This window comes from Pavona decussata, unplaced genomic scaffold (assembly GCF_977016875.1).
Source record: "Pavona decussata unplaced genomic scaffold, jaPavDecu1.1 SCAFFOLD_366, whole genome shotgun sequence".
NCBI classification, from domain to species: Eukaryota; Metazoa; Cnidaria; class Anthozoa; order Scleractinia; family Agariciidae; genus Pavona; species Pavona decussata.
The window spans coordinates 3,108,871-3,133,005 of NW_028145742.1; the positions used below are offsets into that span (position 1 = coordinate 3,108,871).

The window sequence follows — 24,135 nt, forward strand, 5'->3', positions numbered from 1 at the left end:
CATTATTTAAAACAAACATTTCAACTGAGTGATATCATTGGGTCGCTGGTCATAGTGTTTCACTGTTACCATTCTTGTTCTTTTTTTAAAAGGAGTCTAATGCTGATGGGTGATAAACCCAGGTTGTTAGACAAAAAGGTTGGAATGTTTCCTTGGAAAGTTATAATTTTGAACCACCACCTCTTAACAGTCATTATGGCCTGAAACACCTCACCCCACCCCACCTTTTGGGTGTTTCATTTTACTGTATATTATTACCCCCAGCTTTTATAATTATTGCAAAGTGCTGCAGTCCCTTTCTGGATAGTTGAGAGGGCGCAAAATAGCCAAGCAAAAAAGCTGAAAGCTGGAGCGAATGAGCAGATGGGGGGGTGGGGAGAGGCGGGAGGAAGGCCTCTCCAGAAAGGGACCACTGGCAGTCTATATATTTCCATGCAGTAAATGATTTTTATGCATGCCCACATTCTTCTTGTTCAATTATTCTGAGCAAAAACAGGGACTCGTGGCCTAGTTGGGGGAAACAGTAACTTCTAGAATGATGTTTACCCAAGTATGTTTGGTTACAAAAATAGAACCTAGAAAAAGGAACTGTGATGACAAGTTCACAAAAAGTGAGTTTTTTATTGGTTTGAACTGGCTGACAGAGAGGATATTAAATATTAAATACTATATCCTGGTAACATGAACACTTTTGTGATTTCACCGAGCACAACTCCTGTTAAGCGCAAAACAAAAAAATATGTCGCAATGACAATCATGTTTACCAAGTAAAGGAAGTCTAGAATACACATCTGGACTCTATAGCTCACAGTGGCAGTGCCGCTTCATTGCTCCATTTCACAGTTTCCCCACTCAAGCTTTCTCTTTGTATGAAAATTGAAGGGCTGAGAGCCTAACCAATGTCTTATGTCAAATTTTAAGCTGATTTTCGTTTTGCTCAAGTATCTGAATTTTTGCCTGCTGCCTTCAATTTAGTTAGAGAACATTGCTCCATGTCAACCCCCCCCCCCCCCCCTCCTCCTCTCTGCAATCCTCTGCTGGTTTACGCTTTAGTTTTTGAGAAAAAACAGGCCAAAATATCGAGTCAGCGAAATTCGACACAAGATAGTTATGCTCTCAGCCATTCAATTGACATTGGCTGCCACACAGGTTACAGTATATCAGCCAATCAGATACATGTTTAGAATACACTAGCTTCAAAAAACAGTGATTCCAACAGAGTAAACAACAGTATTATAATTTTGAAATAAACTTCATGCATTTTATTAGCCAATCAGAACACTGCTTAGAACTGAAAAGCTTAACTAAACAATAAATTAATACACCAATACCCCTGATTGGATAATAGTCCTATGAAATGAACTGTTTCTATTCAAGAGATTTGGAAATCAAATTTGAAACAGGAACTTATGGGAAAACCTATTTGAATTATCGAAAACATTTTGTGATAAAACGGAAATCTTTACCATAATCACAGGTTTTTATCACAAAATTAAAGCACAAAACAATGGATGGAACATTGGAGCAACGATTCCTGAACAAATTCAAGGCCTTATGCAATTGTCTCTTTTTCTTTTCATCCATGCTACGTTTTTTTAAACAAAAATTGCAACTTAGAGCTGCAAACGGATGAACATTTCAAAGATACTGGTATACCAAAGACACAAACATGCAACAGCAACAAAAAAGCAAAACAAACAAAGAAGCAGTTTTCATACAGTTTATGTTATGAAAGCTGCTTCTGTTGTCTCTAATATACCAAGACATGCTCTCCACTGGTTAGCCAAAGAGGGAATCCATAATTCATGAAACTACCAAGTTTCAAGTCAATGAACTCGAGACAAAAGAAACGTTTTGCAAGTAGAAAACATAGAACTGACAACTCTGAAATGCTCCTGCAAGAGTATATGTAAAATTGAAAACTTTTTAAAGAACTTAACCATCATTTCTTGTTTAGTGAGACAAGTGAACACTAAAGTCACAAAACTTTGTATGATATCTGAGATTACAAGTACCATACCCATAACCGTTTTCTTCACAAGTCAGATCACCAGTCTTACAAAGTGACCAGTCAAATGAAAGCTACCAGGGAATACTTTGCTGTGGAGTTGTTTACCTTATTGTACCAGTTAGCTTTTGACATCGTGGATGAAATCCTAACATATGACCAAATTGAAAATGAGCCCTACTGCATTAAGCAGGCAGCCAACATTGCTGTTCTCTTGCCTATTTTGCTCAAGTGATCAAAACTGCTTACACGGTTTAAGTCATATCCTACATGTACAGTAAATTCTCAAAAATCTACAGATTTGAATAAAGGATAGTTGTCGACAGGGGAAAGCTTGGATTTTCCCCACACTTGATTGTAGAAGCCTTGGATTTCTCCAGACTTTAAAATATAGCAGCTTCTTCTCCAATTAACATCATTTCATATTTCACCTGTAATCAGAAATAAACAATGACAGTTTGATTTGCAGTTAAGTGAATTTTTAATCCCAAGCTATCTCAGCCACTCCCTGCCTCCTCTCCCCTCCAAGTTGTGTTCCCAGAGAGGGAACCACATTCTTGTGTTCCAGAGGGAACACAAGTTGTTGGTGTGAAAGATCACAATGCATATTCAACCTTTGACAAACTGATGTTCAGTGACAAGCCATGTTTGTTACCAACTTAACTTATGTTTTCATAATATGGAATGAGAATGGTTCTCGTAATGGAACGTAACGTAATTGCCTGATTTCATACCGTGGAGGTCTGGGTACCAGTCTGTGTATTATGGGATATGGGACTCAACACCCACATAGCCAGAAAGAGCACACCGCACTTTACAACATCTTCAAGTTTGGTGTTAATCAAGCTAATATCAGGAAAGATACAGCCATTCAAAAACTCCAAATTTTAAAAAGAAATGTATGGAACGCCAGACGTGTGTCCGGCGTTCCATACATTTCTTAGTAAATATTTTAAGTTTTTGAATGGCTGCATCTCGCCTAATATTCGCTTGATTAACACCAAACTTGAGGATGTTGTAAAGTTCGGTGTGCTCTTTCTGGCTATGTGGGTGTTGAGTCCCATATCCCATAATACACAGACTTGTACCCAGACCCCCACGGTATGAAATCAGGCAATGGAATTAGAGAATGGAACTGCCTTCCCGAAGAAATTGTGTCAGCGAGTTCAATTGACCATTTTTCAATTTAAACTAGCTGATCTTTTTCAAAGTATTTTAAATAGCTAGTTTTTCATATGACAGATTTTTTGTTTTAATAGTTGGTGTGATATCTTATCAGGATTTTTACTGACTTAATAAAGATTAGATCTAGAAGTAGATATGTGTTAAACCAGTAGCAACAGTAATTTAACTTTACTTTAAGTACTGTTTTGACTTGACTGGCTGTCTGCTCTGTCCTTTCCCTTAACATATTCATGTTCATCTCTTGGTTTTGCTCCACCAAATATTGTCATCTGTTGAACACTGGATGCCACCTCATTCACAGGATCTTTTACAGTGCGTGGCTTTAGTTTTAATCTTGGTCTGGCTGCTAGTTCCTCTGTTGGCAGGAATGAGATATAGAATCATAAAATTAGTATAAAATTTCCAGAAACACAATTATTAAATTAACACCTAGAGTTGTGCATCTTTTAGTAAAACCCTTAAGTGTAAACATTTTTGTTTGTTTGTTTTAGGGTACTTTACTGTGGTACTATTATGAAATCCTAAAGAATAATATTCTAATATTGTAAGCCAATGAGCAGCATTTTTGCCTTATGCCTTTCATCATGCTGTTTTTCCCTTTCGTTGCCAAACAGACGAATTCATCTGCTACTTACCCTTACCCGTTTAGGTATCCATGGCGACCCCTCCTAAGTCTTTTCATGGTCACTAAAGATTATTATAGGATGTCCAGTCACGTTTTTCTTTCGTTGTGTTCTTTGCTGGATATTTTCACTCAGTTTACACTGTTTTTTCCCAAAAAACTCACGTCTTCGATTTGTATTCCATTTAAAAATGGCGTCGGCATACATTCCAATCGACAAAGTCATAGAACGTTGCACAAGCGATGTTCCTGGGGAGGTTTTTTCCAATTTTCCGACACATCAGGCAGATTTTTCATTCAAATTTTAATCAGCTCAAAATATCTATGGTAGCATCAATGGTCAATTAAATGTATTCTTAATGAAAGGATATTTTATCCTGAGTAAAATGATGTATAGTTTGTGGGGGGGGGGGGGGGGTAACATTTAATGCTGAGGACTTACAGCCAGATTTATAAACCGGTTTGCTGGAAAAAAATTGTTCCCCAGGAAACTGCGAACGAAAGGGTTAAATAAGGTGGTTGTACACATAACCACTCAATTCCTGTGGTACTCTAGTCTTCTATTTTTTCTACTTCCTCATAAAATTATTTTTATGGTTTAGCAATTTTGCACACAGTAATGAAAGTGGGAAGGAAGGATTCTAAATGACTATTTCCCAAAGGTGGTTTGTTTGAAAGAGTCAGTCCTGTAAAAGTGCATGAATTGAGCCATAATCATCACTCTCTTTAGTTTCCACTATGGTTCAATGGGCAAAAAAAAGGTCCATCAAAATTTCTTTAGGCTCATTTTCAAGCTTTTAATAGGATGAAAGAAATGCTAAGATTCTGTCAATGAAAACTTGAAACCAAGCGTTAGTCATATGGTTGTCTCTTACCAGCTGAAGGCTCTTTAAACTCATCTTGTCTTCCTGGGCCTCTTCTGTCACCTCCATAACCACCCCTGCCTCCACCGCCACCACCACCACCACCTCCGTATCGTCCTCCTCTTCTCCCTCCCTCATCTCTGCCACCCCAGCTATCTTCTCGGCCACCCCAGTTCCCGCCGCCACCACCACCGCCACCGCCCCAACTATCACCACCACCTCCTCCTCTATTGCCCCAGTTTCCACCACCACCTATCATGGTAAAAACAATGTCATGTAAAGGTTTGTTAAAGATAAGAAAAATAAATTAGCCTGACTTATAAAAATCTGTGGCAGTGCTACTAGGTTTCCAACAATGGGCTGATTCAGGGTTTTCATTAATTTGTTGTGGTAAAAGGGTTCTTAATGATGAATAGACAGTCACCACTCATTAATTTGTCTTGTCTTGACTGGTTTTAAATCTCTCCAAAGGCAGCAGTACCATGTTCAGGATAAATGGGTGCCAGTTCCTGGGTCCTGGCTTCTAATACAACCCCTCATAATTTAACTATGGTAATTCTACTTTAGGGGAAAGTTGAAATGCATGATAAACACGTACCTTGCCCTCCATATCGTCCATCTCTGTCACCAAATCCACCTAATATTTGGTCAATCAATAAAATACCAAGTGAGTAAGGGTGTGGTTGTGAGAGCAAATAAGAAATTGAAATTTTGATTACCAAATTTTTGAGAGCGAACTTTCATAAAAATTTTAAAAGAAAGAAAACTAAATGCGCGCTTTTTTATCCACAATTTTGGAATAAGAATGGTTGGTAGGATTGTCTGCATAAAAAAACGCCCGGAACGAAGATGTAAGGCATTTCCACCTGTTCTTGCAGTTAATTGCCGACGGAGAGTAGCCATTTTACTTCATGTCGTCGGCAATCATTTGCCAAATTGCCCTTTTCTTGCACAAAACATCACTGAAATAAACCTTGTACTTTTGGTACAATGAAATTAGAAGCAGTGTTTCATTGTGTCCAAAAGTGCAACCTGATTTTTTCTCCAGTGAATCTGTAGCGCTCATCTCACCATCCGCCATCTTGGATTTTTATTCGCAACATTCTGTTCATTCTGCCCCTGGGGGCCATTCCGGAATAGGAATGCTGAATAGAAAAACGCGCGCATTTTACATTCTGGCCGTTCTCATTCCAGAATTGTGAATAAAAAAACTCGCCTTAATATTATTTTTATTTTGGTGGTACAAAAGTCGGCTAAAATTAGAGGATATTCCACAAGACTGAGAAGGATAATATTATTGTTTTATTATCCAACACATTGATAACAAAGCACAGAAAAATTTCAGAGGTCCTTCTTTGTTTAAAGCGTTCTGCTGTAGCTGGATAACTGATGTGTGCAGACAACTAATATTAACCCTTTCCCGACCAAGAGTGCCATATGGCACAAGATGTAATTATGAGCTCAGTATTTGGTCAATTTGTGTGAAATTTGCACAACCAAAAAATCTTTGAAAAATCTATAAATTGAAGGCATAAAATCATGCCCCCCTCCTATATGAGACTTGATTTACCACCCCTCAAACTTTTGGATTTTTTTCCTTTGTACGTTAAGGGTCCAGTTGATATCTTACAACAAGCAATGCACTGAGAGCTGTACATTAAGCTATAGTTTAGGGGGATACCCAGTATGTACAACGAATAAGAAAATTTTCAATGTTTTTCTTCTTTCGTTTTGGACTTTTCTCACTCTAATATGTGACCTCCTCCATCTCTGTTGGTGTGATTTATAGCACACTCCAGCAAATACCTTTTAAATGGTATATCACATGTAGTCTACCAGTTCATAGTTAGCGATTTAGAAAAATTCGCCATTTCCCTCGGACGGGAAAGGGTTAAGTGCACCATGACCATACTTGGACAGTGTTACAATGTGTTGAATAATAAAACCAAACTTTGCTACTAACTTGGTGTCTTAACTAAAAGAGTTAGTTGCTATTAGGTCACCAAAGGAACTGAAGAGTTGGAACTTTCCAAAAATTGACAGAAACTTATGAAAATAAATGAGGGATAACAGTCATTACTGTAAAACTCACTGGATAACGTATCCTTCTTGTCTGGATGTAGTAACAGACATAAAAGTTCTTGGTCTTCAATCTTTATAACCCTACCTTGGGAATGCCCCCCTCTGCCTCTTCCTCCGCCTCTGCCACCTCCACGGCCACCATCTCGCTTTCCATCAGCTATGTCAACCCTCAGTGTTCTCCTCTGATCTCCAACCAACTATTTAAAGAAGTTGTATCACATGGCAGATTGATTAGGAAACTTTGTACCATGGACCATGTCACATAGTATGAAGAACTTTGAGGAAAGTATCTTTATATAAGATGTTTAAATGTAGGTCAAAGGGTTGGATTACAGACAGGCTCTGAACAACTCACAATGAAATGCCTAGGACTATTGGCTATCACATGTGGATCATTCTAAGTATTTTGTTACACTGTCATTTCCCAAACCATTCACTGGTTTCCATTAATTTTATACACTGAGGTGAAGAGAGGGAGAAAACATGGAGCAAACTGATGGTAGCAGTGACCACCTACAAAACCAATGACCTTCACCACAAGAATGAAGCCAATTAAACAGACATGTTTAAAAGAACATCTGCATTGTTTAAAGCCAGCCAGAAAGCAAGTGTGAGTACGAGTACGACTACGAGTTTCTCAAATAGACAAAGAGTGCACGCGCGTGAACCAGTGTCATTTTGGCGGGAAAACGAAATAGCTGTCGTCATTTTACTACGAGATTTTGTAAGAATCTCGTAGTGGCGAAAACGAGTCCTCGAAACTTAGGTGATCTCGTCTTTTTTGAAACACGAAAGGGCTTAACTATCATCATTCAAACCAACTGCGTCAAGTTCGTCGTTCGTAAAGAGTGAAATGAAATTTTCTGTGATATATCTGTTCTAAGTACTTCGCTAAAAACTCGCAGTCAAATCTCGTAGTCGTACTCGTACTCGTACTAGAATCTGAAGGTCTCTAATGTCTTGAGTAGGAGGCAGTAGTTCTGACAATACCATAATGCTGTGGTCACAGTGGGTGCGTATGGTTGTGCCCTGTGAATCCCCAGAGTAAAGTGGATTACATTCCCTGGTTATGTGGGATTTCTAGGACTCAAACATCACTTCTTTGCTTTGCATATAAGACACCTGGTTGACAGGTATAACTCATTATTAAATTCTCAGCCTCGGATATTGCATTTCTAGCGTTCTGATTGGTTCACTAAATCTCGGTTATCAGCTCATATACCGTAGTTTGACCTTATATGGAAAACGAATGCTCCAGGTGTCGCTAAGCTAATTTTTTTTCGACGGGAAGCGAAAGTTTCTTAAGAAATATGTAGAAAAAAAGAGAGGAAAGAAATACCAAACAATGCCATCTCAATATAACAACAATAAAAGTCACAGAGTTTGGTATGACGCTATTTAATGGTAAAGTTTCCTTTAAAATCTTTAAAATTGCAAGATTTTAAGATTTTTAGAAGACATAAAACAACAATAACAATCGGTTACCTTTAAAAAATTCAGGATGGCTTGCAAATCCTGGCGGTAAGAGGTTAAAGCCAATCGAAGTAATTTCTTAGGAAGAGCTTTATGCCTGCCTTTATGTTTTTACGCATTTACGAGGACTTCAGGAAAAGTTTATCTATGAAATCTGAACGAGCAGCGGCCATAATGTTCGTTTCCGTCGCTAGCTCGGCACCACTCAGCAAAACATTTGCACAAATGTGCACAGCACTTACAGTTCTCAAATAAGCTTAAAGTTTAAAAACTTGCACTGAATGCTTGTCTCAGTGAGGTTGTACCTCGTACTCTTGGACTTGCCTGAAGTGTTTTAACTCGTCCGCGAGGAATTCGGTTCCGCATGAAAAAAGCCGTCCTTGCACTGATCTCTTCCTTCGCTCGGCACCACACAGCAGAACATTTGCTCAAATGTGCACAACTATTACGCTTCTCGATGAGCTAAAACTTCATAAGCACTTGAATGCTAGTCTCAGAAAGGTTATTCATACATTTAAACGTTTAAACGTTTCTTCAATTTTAGATGTCCGACTGTGTCCGATTTTCTTCGCTTTCGATTTTTCATTCAACTCCGTTTGCAAAGAGCTGCGCGTGTCATGTGATCATTACGTTTCCCGCGCTTTGGTCGGAGGTTGCCTCAACATCCGGTCGTTTTAATTTGAAGGAAATTTTTTCTTGAAAATATATAAAAATTCAGTAAACTTCAACAGCAATATCCAAACGCGGAGAATTTAATAAAACAATTATTCCATTCGCGCTTGTTGGATATGAGATTAGTTATAGCCAACTCGACGCTTCGCGCCTCGTTGGCTATTTACCATCTCATATCCAACGCGCGCTCATGGAATAATTGTTAAATACACTTGGTTCATGATGGAACACAAATGGTATCTACTTACCGCACCATCATAACCTAGAGCTTCCTTGAGTGATTCAACATCTTCAAATTCAACATAGCAAAAGCCTATAGATAAAGAAAAAATGGCAAGACCAAGGTTCAATGGTATACTTTATTTTTCCCATCAATAGTCAAGTGAAAGTGACATACGTTAACTTGATCATGATAATTAAGGAACTTTACAATAAGGGAAAAGGTCCATTCGTGCTTCATCAGTAAAAAACCAGTGCTTCAACTCAAAACTGGAAGGAGGAATTTCATCTAATTTTTAACAACTGCTTTTATGAATTCCGTCTTTTATTTCCAAAAAATAGCTCAGTTACACCAACTTTGTCTAATGTTTTCTGCTCCCTTAAAGTAACAACCTTCTGAAAGTAGCAAGCCCCAAAGGCTGCTAATTCTGAAATTAATGAGAGTGGTCATTTTCAGAGTTTTATCATGTGCTGTTTGGATTTCCACTTGGAACTCACAAATACTGGTTATTCCAAGCATCACTACTTTTTTTTAATTCCAAGCTGAAAATAGAAGAAGTAACAAAGATAACTTTGTCGGAAACCTCTGGCAGGCACTATGATACTCTTTATTTACAAAATATGTAAATAGCCTGTACATGTACCTTTAAATTTATCTGTTTCCTTGTCTCTCACCAGGCGAATGCTTCTGATATTATGCTAAAATTACATAAAAAAATATTCAACTCATCATGATTATATCTGATTCTTTTTTATATCTTTCTGTTAGTGTCTGGTTGTACAGCAGACAGCCAAGTATGAGAAAGTTGTATGGAAATACACCAGGCTCTTCAGCATGGGTTTCCAACTCGCTAAGCATACTGGCACAATAATTGTGTGCCAGTATGCTGAGCAATTTGATTTTTATTGTGGTCTTTGGCGTAAAGCGGCACAAGATAGAGGTTGTGCCTGGTGAATCATAGGTGTTGGCATGAAAAAAATTTACCTTGGCTTTTGAAAAAGGCAGAAATGAACTGCTATTAACCAAAAATACCTAGGATTTCTCTCCCGGTGTAGGATTTAGAGTCTTCAGGCAGGGAGCAGGGAGTCTGGAGGACAAGGTTGGCATGGCAGAGGGTGAAACATTTCTCTGACATAGGTGTTTCTTCAGGCACTTGGAGCACAACATTTAAACTCTTGGCTTATCTTCAGCATGGGACATACACAGAATGAACCCTGGTAAACACTCCTAGTTTCCAAAGACATTGTGGAGGATCATAACTTAAAGACGGTAACTTTTTAATGCGCCGATCAACTCGAAACTTCAACATCCCCCCCCCGGGCAAACCCCGGGCATTTGAACTTTTGAAGATTGGATCGTTCAAATTCCCGCCCCCTCGGGCCAAAATGGTGTTCAAATGCCCCTCCTAAAGAACAATCGTTGTCGGCTCCTGTCATGAGTTACTACAAAAACCACAACTTTAACATTGAAACTAATGATTGGAAATTGAATTTATTAAGTCGGACAATGTCAATCAGCAAGCGTAAGCTGCTCTAACTCCGAAACACGGCGAAGGTTGTTTAACGAGAAATGCATAATAACATATTTAAAATGAGTTAGCCAGCTATGTAGACTGTTCGAGTAGCAGGGTATTCTGCAGTTTAAGCCAAAGTAGCGGTTTTTCATTCGACAATTGTTCACTGCTGTTTTATGGCTATTCTAAAAACCTCTGCAGACACAAATGCGGGAGAAAGGTGCAGCTTGACTGATTGCATAAAAAACTACATCGTTTAAAGAACTAGAAATACATATTAATTAGTTAGCCGGCCAAGTAGAATGCTGTTCGAGTGGCAGGATATTCTGCAACTTAAGCCAAAGCGGTTTTTCATTCGACAGTGTTTATTTCTTTCACTATTCACTGCAGGACAAAGCCGCAGCTTGACTCATTGTATAAAAAATCTACATCGTTTATATACAATCTATAAAAACAAATTAATATTTAAGCATCTCACTTTTGAAGACCTTTTTTTGTAACATTTTTTTTGTAATGCTGTATCTCTTCCTTTAAACTCCTCCATCTCGTCCAAACACGTATTTATAGCTGTTAGCGACTTCGGCGCCCCCCCCCCCCCCCCCCCAAAAAGCGATTTGAAACCTGACACTTCCGGTTCAATTTTCCCCACCCCACCCGGGCAAGGTCAAATTCCCCACCCCCGGGCACAGAGAATAGTCAAATGCCCGGGGTTTGCCCGGGGGGGGGATGTTGAAGTTTCGATTTGATCGGCGCATAAGTTCTTCCTAAAAGGCTGACAGACCCAATCATTTGCAGCAGGTAATGTCATAATTCCCTTTGACATTCTTTCTGATTTGTCAAGCCAAGGTCACAGTCTATCGTCAACGTCATTTTTTCTTTGGACATTTTTTCCCTTACACTTCAGAAAATACAATGCTATGGAAACACTTCAAACAAAGAATTTAATCAGATATGCAATGCGAAACAGACTAACTTGTGGTATTCAACGATCATGATCTTGAAATGCATGCCATCCACGTAAGCTGTTATGCATACAAATTTCATAAGATGAAAAACCAGACACTTCAGTTGGACGTGAGTTTTCGGACCAACAATTTTAACGACTTCGAAATGATTAAATTAGGCTTCTGTAAGCTCCTCTCATCATAGTATAACCATGGATGTTCTTTTAATCTTCGGGAGTATGAAAAACGGGCAGAACAGGACACTCTATGTAAACGACATCTGTGATATCGACGAAGAAAATAACTACAACAATTCATTCAGATTCATTACAATGAAACGTGAAGCCCATTGGTTAGCGATCGCCTACAAGACAGTGTCTATCTAGGTTTTCGACTTTGATTGCAGGGAAAACTAACCTTTATGTCTGTAAAGATCGTATCCAAGTCTCCCTGGACTGTATCCGGAGGTAGTCCGCCTACAAACGCGGTGAAAGGTGGTTCCGTTGGAAGCGGTTTAGGGGCGCGATCGCGATGCCCTCGGTCACCCCCGCCGCCAGCACGCCGTCTTCCTCCGCCGTAAGACCCGCCATAATCTCTAAAACAACAATATTGAACCCTTAAAATTTCTCCATCGTGAACAATAGACTGAAAAACAATTGCGCTGATTCTATACCTAGGTCCATCCCCAAAACTGTCGTAAAATCCGCCGGACCATCCACCGCCGCTTCTCCCCTCGAAGTCGTCCGCCATGTTGGCAGAACAGAATGCAGACCATAATTGTTTTTAGCAACACAATAAGGCGAGACCGTAGTCATTGTCAGCGGAAATTCAAAGAGATATCATTTTGGGTAAGTAATTCTACCGGAAGTGTCTAAGGCTGAATTCAATATGGCCGGCATGGAAAGTTCCGAAACAAAATCACAGGGTAAATTACCGAAAACGCGGGCGTATTTCTGAGGAGGTTTGCCAGATAATTCAATTTTGTGTCCAATTACTTCTTTTTGTTCGTTTTCAGAAACAGAAGAGCGGGCGCGTTTGAGGTTTCAAGTTGAGCTAGAGTTTGTGCAATGTCTGGCGAATCCTCATTATTTGAATTGTAAGTAAACAGAATGAAAGGTTGTTTCTTAGATTTTTAAGATCAGATGTTAGATTTTTAACATTCTTTGTTTTAAAATTAACCTCAAACAAAGCATGTTTTATAGAACTTGTGAAAATAATCAAGGAAAAATTGGCTACTACTATTATAGGTGGTTTGCATTGCCGCCATGTTGGTGTACAAAACAAAAGAAAATTTGTTATACATTTTACATAAAAATGGAAGTTAAGTCCCAGAGAAGAAAATGTTATTGTTCCCGTACACCAACATGGCTGCTATGATGTCACATGCAAACAACAGCTGTAGCTTATACGACAAAAAAATTCCGTCTCTTGTTGCCAGTGTGGCCTGACAAGGCTGTGATAGCCATGTTGGTAGCTATGGTATGGCATGCAAACATGTTCACCTCGAAACAAACCCATGTAGTTTTGTATTTTTTTCTTTGTCCAGAGTGATAGAACACAGTTTTCAACCAATCTGAATGGAATATTTTAAAATTCAGTTCCAATTTATCATGTTTGGTATGTGTTTATTCATTCAGTTCTTGCCCAGAGAGGTTACTTCAAAGAACAATCATTCATAAATTACCTGAAGTATCTGCTGTACTGGAAGAAACCAGAGTATGCTAAGTTCTTAAAGTAAGTAATAAATTGAGAAAACAAAGATTTCATAGGATTACCACCACAGTCACCAGCATAAAATTAACAAGACTAACACATCATTCCCAACTTGCATTCAGTTCTTCAAATTCAAATTTATTTGCCACACATTATTTAAGAAAGAAAAGTATATGTTAATGAAAGTGAAATAAAAAGATACAAGAAATGGTGAGGTGACATAAGAAAGACCTCAAGGTTTGGGTAATACAACATGATTATTGTTTGAAAATAACGCCGGACACTTGTTGGAAGTTGGATGTTGATATCACACAAGAGATACAAATAAGTCGTTTTACTGCACTGAAATCCTTTTTATTTCATTTCGTTACCACAAAAATAACTGCAAATCCTTTTATTATTTGTAATGTTTATTCTTTTTTTTTTTTTTCAAGTTTTCATAAAGGAGTTTTTACATAGGGCTAACCTCAAAACTTCCTTTCAAGAAACCTTTTCTTTTTTTTTTTTATTAATTTTTATTTTTTAGACGATATTCAACCTCATTCCCAGTGTCTCTCCTCCTCACATTCCAGGGATTAAAAAGTCCCTGGGACTTGAAGAGGAGAAATCCTGGGAACATATTTGATGTATATTTTGATCTTTTTGTATCATTGAATTAAGCATATTATATAAAGATAAGGTTTCATTTTGCATTAGTCATCACCCACAGAATTGCTGTTGAAAGCAACAATGGAACAACAGTTTCTCAACTAATCTTTTCAATTATCACTTTTTCCAGATATCCTCAGTGCTTACACTTCCTTGAACTTCTTCAATATGAACATTTTCGAAGAGAACTTGTTAACCCTGCATGTGCCAAGTTCATCGACGAACAGCAAATTCTTCACTGGCAGTATTACTCCAGGAGAAGAATGAGAATGAATTTACCAAAACCAGGGCAGACAGGTGCTGGATCCGAGGCTGAACCATCAGAACGATGAAGAGTAAAAGACAAGCTGCTTGTATTTATTTACAGGTGTAATCCTGTTCAGGGCTGGGCATATTTAAAGGTGTTCTGGCTGTTTTGTCATCACTATGCAAGGCTGTGGCACTTTCCATTATGAAGGGGTGCCTGGAAAAAAGCCCTAACTGACTTCTGATAAATTGCTAGATTCCCCTTCCAAAATGTGAAATTAAGGGAGAATTTGACCTAACATCAAAAGCCACTAAGCCAGATCTGGAAGGAATGAACCATTTGAAGGCATTCCAAGCACTGGCATCTAACCAATCCTTAATACAGTGTGTTTCATTCTGCACGGTTCCCAACACTCAAGCTAACGTTAACATTTAAATTATTTTGATACCAAAGACAGGCCATTTAAAATTTACGATCAAAACTGTTGCATTTGCTTCATTTGAATTTGAATTAGTCATGGAAAGATGGTCGCACAATTAGTCACGCAGCAAGTTGTAACAGTTGTAACTGAGGTTACAATAAATATTTACAATGTATTTGTTTGGATTATTTAACATGTACGTCAATTGGGAAAAAAGTCACAGAAATCAAAATAACTCATAATAAATACGATACTCCCTCCACATTGCTAAGTTCTTTGTCTGATAGAACATTCGTGACAAGTAACCTACTTGTACCCTTGTGGAACACCTTGTTTTTATTGTTTATAAAGATGTCTAACAGCAGAACAAAGTTAACAACAGCATTTTGTCTTTATAGTTTTATTTTAATGTAACATATCACTTACAAAAGATTTGAAATAAATTAGTGTAAATAAACAAAATTACTCAATGTAGCTAAATATATGCAATAAACATTAAAGCAGGAAAGCTTTGTTGAGTGATCCTTATTACAAAGGTCTTCACTTTCACAAAATGCCACTGCTTTCAACACGAACTAACAATTTCTTTTGAGTACTTGCAATACGTCGTAATATAATAATTATTCTTTGTGGCAACAAATCTAACCCCAAAGTCAACAGGCCTTTCAACAAAGTAAATACTAGAAATGGTGCCAAAGCATTTTGTAAGCTACCCCTAAGAATAGCTGGGTTGCCCTTTCAGAACAAAATGATTTTGTTGTTGTTGTTGTTGTTGTTGTTGTAACACAGCCATTTTCCAATCTTGTATAAATACCACAAAATTAATGAACTTAGAAATGCTCACTTTATAATAAATATCAGGTGTATGCACCAAACACCTCTCTGGTGGCCCACCAGTGCCATACCACTTTTGTGTGTATTGCAATATTTTCAGCCTATTTCTTAATTAAAAAATAAATAAAAACCTTTTGATATTTTTTTGCCTTTTTTTTGGTTTTATTGATTTTTTTTAATTTGTTTCTGCTTTATTTTATTTCTAAGAAGAACCATGGTTAGAAGCCCAATTCTTGAGTATGTTCATCCTTTGAACTTGAAATTGCTCCACTTCCTCTTTCTTTTGCAGACATATTGTGAAACTTAGCATGATAATTTTTTAGCACAATATTATTGCATGCATTCAAGAACTGTCCTTGGTACGGTGTAACAAAGCTTGTATAACACAAGTGTAAAAGGAACTGTGGGCTGCAAGTTTGGAGTGGAGCTTGGTGCACTGATGGGCCAACATACACCTCTTTCTCAGTTTCCTGCATATCTGAAACAATTCCCCTTAATTCTAATTAATAAAAATGTCAATGAAGTAGCATGTTCTTTTAACTGGATCACACAATTTTCAACAGTAGAAAGTGTGAGAATTCATTCCTATCAAATCCAAAGTATTTTCATGCTAACAGACAACTGAAGGTGGCTCACAAAAAAAAATGTTTGTGATGGTGAACATGCACTTATAAGAAAGCTGTCTTAAATGTGCAAATGAAGGGCCGAGGGCATAACCGACCTATTGGTGAATTGAGTGTTACTTGAGAACCATATGCAGTGAGAAGCTATTTGCAGTTTAGCCTTAGTAAGACAACATAACATAGGTGTCTGTGTGTAGCACTTAAAATCTACAGATCATGCAAAAGACTATCATTCACTAATTGAAACACTTATATCTTGCAACAATCCTTTTAATATCTAATCACATTCAGTCCAACTAAGAATTGCACTGCATTTTTACACAATGTACAGTGGAACTGTTTTAATCTTAAAAATTTTAAACATATTCAAGTATGATAAATAAAAATGATTCTCTGAGGTCAATGAAATTATAAAAAATACAATGATCATCTGTAACTACAATAAAATTTTATCTAATAAATATTAAGTCTTCTTGTTATTCCTTTCTCACTTGTAAAGAGCTGAGCAGCTCTGTAGCCTTTTCAACTTCACTTTCTGGAACCTGGTGGAAAGTAAACATAAAAACTCAATCGAAGGGCTGAGAGCATTAAACATCTTGTGTCAAAGGTTATGCCAAATTTTCATTTTCCTCAACAGTGTTTGGATTTTGGCATGTGGCCTCGAACTGACTCAGAGAACATCACTCTGTTTTTGTTGTTGTTGGTTTACACTGACATGCAGTTTTCATTTATTCATCCTTCACTGGTATATTACGAACTCACAATATGACCAGCTCCCAGTTGGCTTGACAGCTCAGTTGGTAGAGCACTGCACTGGTATCACAGAGGTCATCGGTTCGAATCCCGTTCAAGCCTGAATTTTTTTCAGGCTTCCTTTTCGCAACTGCTTAAGTTGCATACTAACTGCGAGGATCTTGCTTCTATTTCCAGGTTAGACTTGTTATTTCCAAAATAAATACGCTTAAAAGATCCGAAAAACAAAACCAAGTTCACTGGTTAGTGAGTTGTTTTCTGAAAGCAATCCTTATTTCGGAGTTATTAAAAAGGGTAAACCTTCTTCATGTGTTGCTGTAAGGTCTGATTAATGATTATATTAGAAGGTACCATCAACAGAGCTGATGGTAATTAGTTATTAATAACAGCTGTATGGTTGACCATTGGAAGTACGTACCAAGAGATGATCAAAAAAGAAAGTGCAGATGTAAAAAGTGCTAGTCGAAGCATCGGCTAGAGGCTCAGATACCTGTGCAACAATACCACTCTCCTCTAAAAACAATACACAAACGGCGGGATATTAATGCAGGGGAATGAATTAAGTGACCGTGGAAAACATCAAGCTACCTCTAAATACTTTTGGCAGATAGAAAATTGACAAAAAATGTCAGCCTAAAAAAAGAGCTTAAAGGTGAGACTGTGGTAGTGAGACAAGATTTTGTCCAACTGAAAGATTTGGATTTAGCCAAATTCCTTCAACAAACTCTGGGAAGGATTGTTAAATCTTCAGGACAGTTGTTTTGCCAGAAGCAGTTTAGGGTATCTTTGATTGGTTTCCACGGTACTTATTGGACTGACAAGTCAATACATACCAGTGTATGACCAAGGCCATAAGTACTGATGTAATAAGTAGACATTTGTACATCTGCTAAGGGTTCGGCAATCTGGGCAGCTACACCAGTTTCATCTACACAACACATAACAAGTAGATACATGCATAGTCTAAGCTGCTAGGCATTTAGCATCACAGAGTTGTTAAAAATTTATACTAGCATGCTCAGATCGTTAGCTGATTTTCTCAAGGGTGAGTTGACATGTTTAAGTCAATATTTAGTACAATACAAGATCAGACTTGGGAATATAATTTATTGTTCAGTGGATGCTTAGCATGTAAGCAATATTGGTGTTCCAGGAATAATTATTGCAAGCAGGTTAGAGATAATACAAGACATTACAAATTAACTTGATAGAGCGGTTTCCAATTGAGTGTCATAAAACCAAAACCAAAGTAATTTCTCTGGCCAATCGCAACAGATGTAAACAACGCAACGAGCCAATCACAATTCAAAGGAAATAGATGTAACTGGCGCCAAGCGCAGGAAAATGCATGCAGCCAGGCATGATTGGTTTTGGTTTGGATTCCCATTGGTTGAGAAAGTGGCACGAGTTTTGTTAACCAATCGCAGAGTGTAGTAATGCAAAACCATTGAAGCAAACATGAAATTACTTGTGACACCCAATTGAAAACCGCTCTAAGAGTTATGTGTTTTTTAAAAATCAGCATGTAGTTAATTATTTCAGTCTATATCTATTTTAATAAAATAATATTTATAATATAAAAATGCATTGTTTTTGGTTATTGCCAACTCTAAACTTTCATCTGATAATTGCCTTTGTTCGTTTAGTCTTCAGTTGGCTGTATTCTAGTTTTAGAAGTAGAGCAATCATTGTGTGAACTGTCAGTTAGCATAAAGCAAAGGCCAGTGCCTTTTCCTTGTAAAAATCAACTTTCTAACCTCAATTTTGCCCAGCAATGCTAGAAGGAACCTGGCGGGTGCAAGTCATGAAAACAGTGAACATTTAGTTCAAACTCACCAAATCCTAGAGGGTCATCTCCTACACGAATCATTTTCCATCCTTCATCATTGGTGTTTGTGTAAAGAGAGCCTTCAGGAAACCTGCCAATGAGAAAACACAATTTGTTTAGAAAGATCAGGAGTGATTGAGTTGCATAAACATAAAACTGGGTACAACTGCTAATATTCCACATTCAGTGTACTTTACTGCACCTTTCAATCAGATGCAACCTTTCACTGCTGTGAACTATTGCAACAGACTGAAATGCCTTAGAAAATGATGTATAACTTAACTGGGTCAAATGGTTACATTTACATGCTGTGATTGGTGGATTTCAATCCAGTTTGACAGTTTTGGTATTTTCAAAGTCTTGGCATTAAATTTAATACAATCATCCAGCGTGAAAACGTGTCCAAAGAGAATAATACATAAAACCAACTCACCACAGATCAAGCAAATACATTCACTTGATGGAAAAAACGTCTTGTGCAAAGTGTGAAGCAAAGTCTTAAAACCTGCAAGTGTTTCTATTTTCTAACAAGAAGAATGGAAACTGCAGGCCAAACGTTCCCCAGAAAAGCTGTTGGATCATTCATAGTTTATATACCTTTTACCTAACAACATTTTTCAGTTGAGTGTATGTGACTATAAAATTAATACCCCTTACTACCTGAGTTCGAGGTCTGTACTGGAAGTTATGGACCTAGTTTTTCCCTGTTGATTTATGGCCCAACCAAGAAGCATGCGGGCCATAAATCAACGGAAAAAAAAAATGAGGATCCATAACTTAGAGTATGGACCAAGAAAACAAGGTTAGAAAAAAAATTATTGTATCTTTGAAGTTAATTGGGTTTGCAGGAAAGGAAACTAGTTGAAGTCAAGGGAAGTTTAGCCTGCAAAATTGACCAATGACAGCGGGTGTACTAACTGAGAGATAAAATAACGTGTTTAATTTGTACCTTGACAAAGCCTCATTGTCTAACACTAAGGAGATATCTCCTTCAACAATGGAAATATGAAAGAATGGCTCATATCCCTTGTCCATAGGTGACCTAGGATGCAAGAAAAACACAGGATGACATGTCATGTACATTTTCTATTGTCAACTCAAACATAATTCTACAAAGTCTAAAATTAATCCTCACTTTGAATAAAACATCAATTCAAGTAAGATGGAGGTCAAGCTTGGTAGCATACGGCAATCCAGACTTGTCACATGAAATCTGTTCTTTGGGCATGTGAAAGGGTGAACAATTGGTCTGTGTTCATCTGAAAAAAATTAAACCAAAGAACAACTTCTTTTTTAGTTTGATAGACAAAAGTATGCAGTGAAAATTGTTTAAATCATATAAAAAGAATTTTGCACTACGTGCATTATAAAACATATGTGATTGTGTACCTGGTTTCCTCTCATTCATTTTTGTCATTCCAGCCATTCTATCAGCAATTGACAATGTTACAGGTTCCAGTCCTAAGCCACTGTCTTTAAATATCTTGTAGTTTTGAGCCAAGCATTTTATTGCTGTGTCAAGGTCAACCTCCTTTACCTGAAGGCAAAAAAGAAGACAATTTGTGCCACAGGTCACCTACATGGAAATACACTGAAAATGTATGTATGTCATGTATAATTTATTATCCTCTCCCCTTGAGGATCTTTTCAGGGATAATGAAACAAACCACTCAGAACAAACATTGCAAATGCAACATAACGTGGTTAATAAATTTTATTTACAAGGAATTGAACACGGGTCAACTCCAGTGAGAAGCTGGAGTGGGACTTCAACCCAGCACCTCTAGATTATGGTGCCCTTACTGCTTGGCCACACTGCCTCCCCATGAAAGAGTTAAGGTAAAACTTGCGCTATGGGCCTCAGCTATGTCTCATTTTTCAACCCACTTCTCAGAATTTGGAAATCAAATTAATAAAACAGTCTTCCTTATGTTTGATGTTAAATATTATTTCACGTATATACACATTATTAACACCACCAAACCTTACCAGGACATAATCAGATTGATATGTTGATATAACCAGTACTGATACTTTGAAGTCTGCTAAAGGTGTGATCACAGTCTTGACAATTTTACTGATACCAGTTAACTGATGGCTTCCATAAGCACCGGCAGATACAGACAGCACTCGCCAAACCAGATCAGGCATGTCAATACTCTCACTTGGCGGAAGCTCTGTCGACAAAAAATTGGACTTACAGTGCAAATGAAAAAACAAGCCAAGTAAACTTTGATTTAAATTTCAATACTGGCTTTAATTTGTAAGTATTTGCACAACTGACAACCCACAAGAAACTAAAAAAATCTGGAGATTCTGCAAAAATAACCTGCAATAAAGCCCAGTTTTAGCAGTGTGCTGATTTCCTGTTAGCAGCACTCTTATTTTCTCTTATCTAAGTGAACCAAAAATAGAGCCTGATCACAGGTTACTGCAAAAAGTAATGAGATTTTGTTATTAGTATTAATGGTGGCAGATGAGCACAAATTGAAAAAATGTCAAGAAACAATTCATCATAAGAAAAAAATCATCACACTAGACAACTTGATTTTCAAGTGTTTTCTAGTTCTGAAAAAAATAAAGTACAAATCACTGTTCTTTTTGTCAATAGTCAATCGCCATTGTTAGATCATTGTTCGCAATTTTGATTTTGGCAAAACATCGCAATACCAACTGATAATTAAAAGTAAAGTAATAATATTATTTATTTTAACGTCAATAACACAGGAAGTACGTATGCAATCTCCTGATCTAGAGGCTTATGATAAAGTGCTTGACAATAGTCAAGATCGAATTGGAACTTGGAAACAAACTTTGGACTTTACACTAACCCAAATGATTGCAAATGACACACTACATTGATACTAAACTAACATTGACAATTTGAAGATCATATTTTTCTAAACAATCTCTGCTGTTCTCTAAACAACCACCAGTACACATTTACATTTATTAGTTTAAAAACAGAGCTATAGTGGATTTTATGGAGGTAAACAATTAAAAGGTGGGAAATTATGAATGCATTACATCTAGGAATTTGTAATTATTACAGAGAGCACCAGGATGTACAACATATCCCATGTTTCTTTCAAACACTGTTGAATTAATGTGTGGATTTCATACCCCAATACTAGTACGATATTATTCATACCCAGTGGATAACCAACCAATAGCGCATTTCAGATTGTTTTTTTATTGTTGTTGTTATTTTGTTTTAGCTCATTTATTAACATAAGTTATACAACATATCCCAACATATTTTCAAGAAAGATTCATAACCTACATATTTTTTGTCCAACCCAGTGCTCCCTATAAATAACGACAAGTCCCTTAAATTATGTGAAAAAAAAACCCTACAGGAGCATACAGTAATGAAGGTTCAACAAACAAGAGCTTTTACCAGCTTAAACAAAGCTTATTAATATTAATATCAATCATGTATTAAATCAACCCACAAGTGAATTGAACAAAACTAACCAAAGAACATGCAGAAATATATATATCTTGACAGTGTTAGACAGTTTGATCTTAAAATTAATTATACCTACGACAAAGTCTTTATGTATAATACATTTGACCATGGCATTAACAAAACAATACCTTTTTTACTTCTTTGTCGCAAGTGCTTTGATCTAAAAATTAATCTCTTTGTGTCTACTGGGTTATATATAAAAGTTGAAGAAGGATAAAACTTTTGTGTGTCATTTGATGTTTTTAAAAAATTTAACTCAGTAGCTTTTAATTAAATTAAAATCTAACACATTAAACGCCATTAGGGTTGACACAAATTAGATTGACTTATAAATATTACATAACAAATGTTTTATTTACAAGTTGTGATTTAAATAAGAAAGATCACGTTCATCCACATAATCCAGGTAAGTTTTTTTTTTTTCACAACGTGGCAAGCTTGTTTATAAACATGAAAAACTTGTCAGACCCCATTCACGGCAAAGCCTTTCTTTGACTCACCATTCCACGGGGTTCCAATTCCTCTTGATTATAAACTGATAAAGAATTAATTAAAATGGTCGCATGCAAAAGTATTTCTTACTCTATTGCTTTGGGGTTTGCAGCGGAGATCACATAACTTATTTATAAGCTTACGTTCTGTTTTTTTTTTTTTTTTCGGCTTCTAAAGTAAGAAAAATATTTATATTTGTCTCCTGCGATGAGGTTGATTTTCGATGTCATGTACTGTGTATACTTACTATATCAAATATCACCTCACGATAATTAAAAAGATAAACATACACGTAGTATAACATTCTGTTACTGAAATAATCAACAAAAAAGATTTTGTCAGGCGAAATTTGAAAAAAGTGTTTTTTTAATTACAAAAACATAAATATACAACATCTATATCATCTCTTAACACCAAGATATTTTCCCACACAATTCTCTGCCATTTACAAACATGTATACACAAGTTGGCTTACGCACCTTTACAAAGGTCATCTTCCGCGATAATTGTGTAGCCATCCCTGGTTTCAGTAAAGCTGAAAAATCTTGGCCTGTAGGGCAGATACGCGACATAAGTGAGAAAAAATTCCGTTAACGTATCATGAAAGCCTGAGCGCGGGAAAATAAAGAAGCGATTTCATACACAAAGGGTCACTCGATTGAGCAATCAAACGATGCTTCATTCACGAGACTTTAATCCCTTGTACAGAAATTAAGTTCACCCCGTCGTGATTGCCGGTCATTTAAAGTTTAGGAAAAACAACAAGAAGACAACCTGAAAGGACTTACTTTGATCGAGGAAGCAATGAAATTTTTATAAGCGCGTGAGCGTATAAGGATATCGCGTCCTTCTTCAGGTTGGAAACCCGCAGCTTGTGATCGAGAATATGAAGTTCAGAGGAATGACCCAAAGATCCGTTCATCATTTTGCTCGAACGCGAAAATAAACGTCAAAAGGATGCGTTTTCTTCGTCAAAGTGCGTACCGTACACCACTGGCCGGCACCGGCACTGCACTTTATGGGCTTTTACGCAGCTGCGTCAACGTGATGATTGAAGTTCAGTGGTATCACAGGATACGGCAATCAAGGACCTCCTAAAAGCCGTGTGGCCAGCATATAAATACATTTTTGCTGCATCTTCGTCAAAACTCCCGCGGCTATGTCAAAATAAGCTCTTCATTTATGCAAGACTTCAAAATCCGTTTACATAAACAGTTCCTTACACGTGCGGCGTCCAATGAAAAAGCTTGAATCAAATAAGCGCGGGCAGTCCGTTGGTATTTAAGTAAAAAGTACGCGTATTTCCTTCCCCGGAACACCGCAATTATTTCTGTAAACAACGTGTTGTGTAATCTTTTGTCAGGAATCGAATCGAACACAAACTTTCAAACTTTAGTTACATGCAGTCCTGAAATCCCTGAAATCCCTTGGGACCCGAGCACTCACTGTGCGTGGTTACAAAGCAAAGCCACTCTCGACTGACTAGAGAGGGGTCCGGTAAATTCTGTACTACTTGTTGAAA

The 24,135-nt window shown here is 37.3% G+C and overlaps 3 protein-coding genes across 5 annotated transcripts; 1 reads left to right on the top strand and 2 right to left on the bottom strand.

The window, feature by feature from the left end:
- Positions 1-601: 601 nt before the first annotated feature.
- On the bottom strand, positions 602-12,371 carry LOC146452852 (eukaryotic translation initiation factor 4H-like). 2 transcript variants are annotated; one of them, XM_085097516.1, is made up of 9 exons: positions 12,256-12,371; positions 12,000-12,177; positions 9,769-9,823; positions 9,154-9,218; positions 6,846-6,957; positions 5,277-5,315; positions 4,691-4,930; positions 3,366-3,548; positions 602-2,439 (listed from the first exon to the last, which is right to left on the bottom strand). In XM_085097516.1, the coding sequence occupies exons 1-8, from the start codon at positions 12,330-12,332 to the stop codon at positions 3,367-3,369; spliced, it is 948 nt and encodes a 315-aa protein (XP_084953642.1). In that variant the 5' UTR covers positions 12,333-12,371; the 3' UTR covers positions 602-2,439; position 3,366. The 2 variants fall into 2 exon arrangements, with proteins under 2 accessions (XP_084953642.1, XP_084953643.1); XM_085097517.1 differs by having other exon boundaries at positions 4,691-4,925; positions 5,275-5,315.
- A 55-nt stretch (positions 12,372-12,426) lies between these two features.
- Positions 12,427-16,547, top strand: LOC146452853 (mediator of RNA polymerase II transcription subunit 31-like). The gene is made up of 4 exons (XM_085097523.1): positions 12,427-12,507; positions 12,598-12,678; positions 13,220-13,316; positions 14,074-16,547. The coding sequence occupies exons 1-4, from the start codon at positions 12,471-12,473 to the stop codon at positions 14,273-14,275; spliced, it is 417 nt and encodes a 138-aa protein (XP_084953649.1). The 5' UTR covers positions 12,427-12,470; the 3' UTR covers positions 14,276-16,547.
- LOC146452854 (cytosolic arginine sensor for mTORC1 subunit 1-like) lies at positions 15,564-24,060 on the bottom strand. Of its 2 annotated transcripts, none has more exons than XM_085097515.1 (9): positions 23,402-24,060; positions 23,093-23,163; positions 20,639-20,826; positions 20,039-20,186; positions 19,785-19,908; positions 19,599-19,691; positions 18,658-18,740; positions 17,240-17,334; positions 15,564-16,610 (listed from the first exon to the last, which is right to left on the bottom strand). In XM_085097515.1, the coding sequence occupies exons 1-9, from the start codon at positions 23,536-23,538 to the stop codon at positions 16,545-16,547; spliced, it is 1,005 nt and encodes a 334-aa protein (XP_084953641.1). In that variant the 5' UTR covers positions 23,539-24,060; the 3' UTR covers positions 15,564-16,544. The 2 variants fall into 2 exon arrangements, with proteins under 2 accessions (XP_084953641.1, XP_084953640.1); XM_085097514.1 differs by lacking the exon at positions 17,240-17,334 and adding an exon at positions 17,655-17,749 and having other exon boundaries at positions 23,402-24,059.
- Between the last annotated feature and the right edge of the window lie 75 nt (positions 24,061-24,135).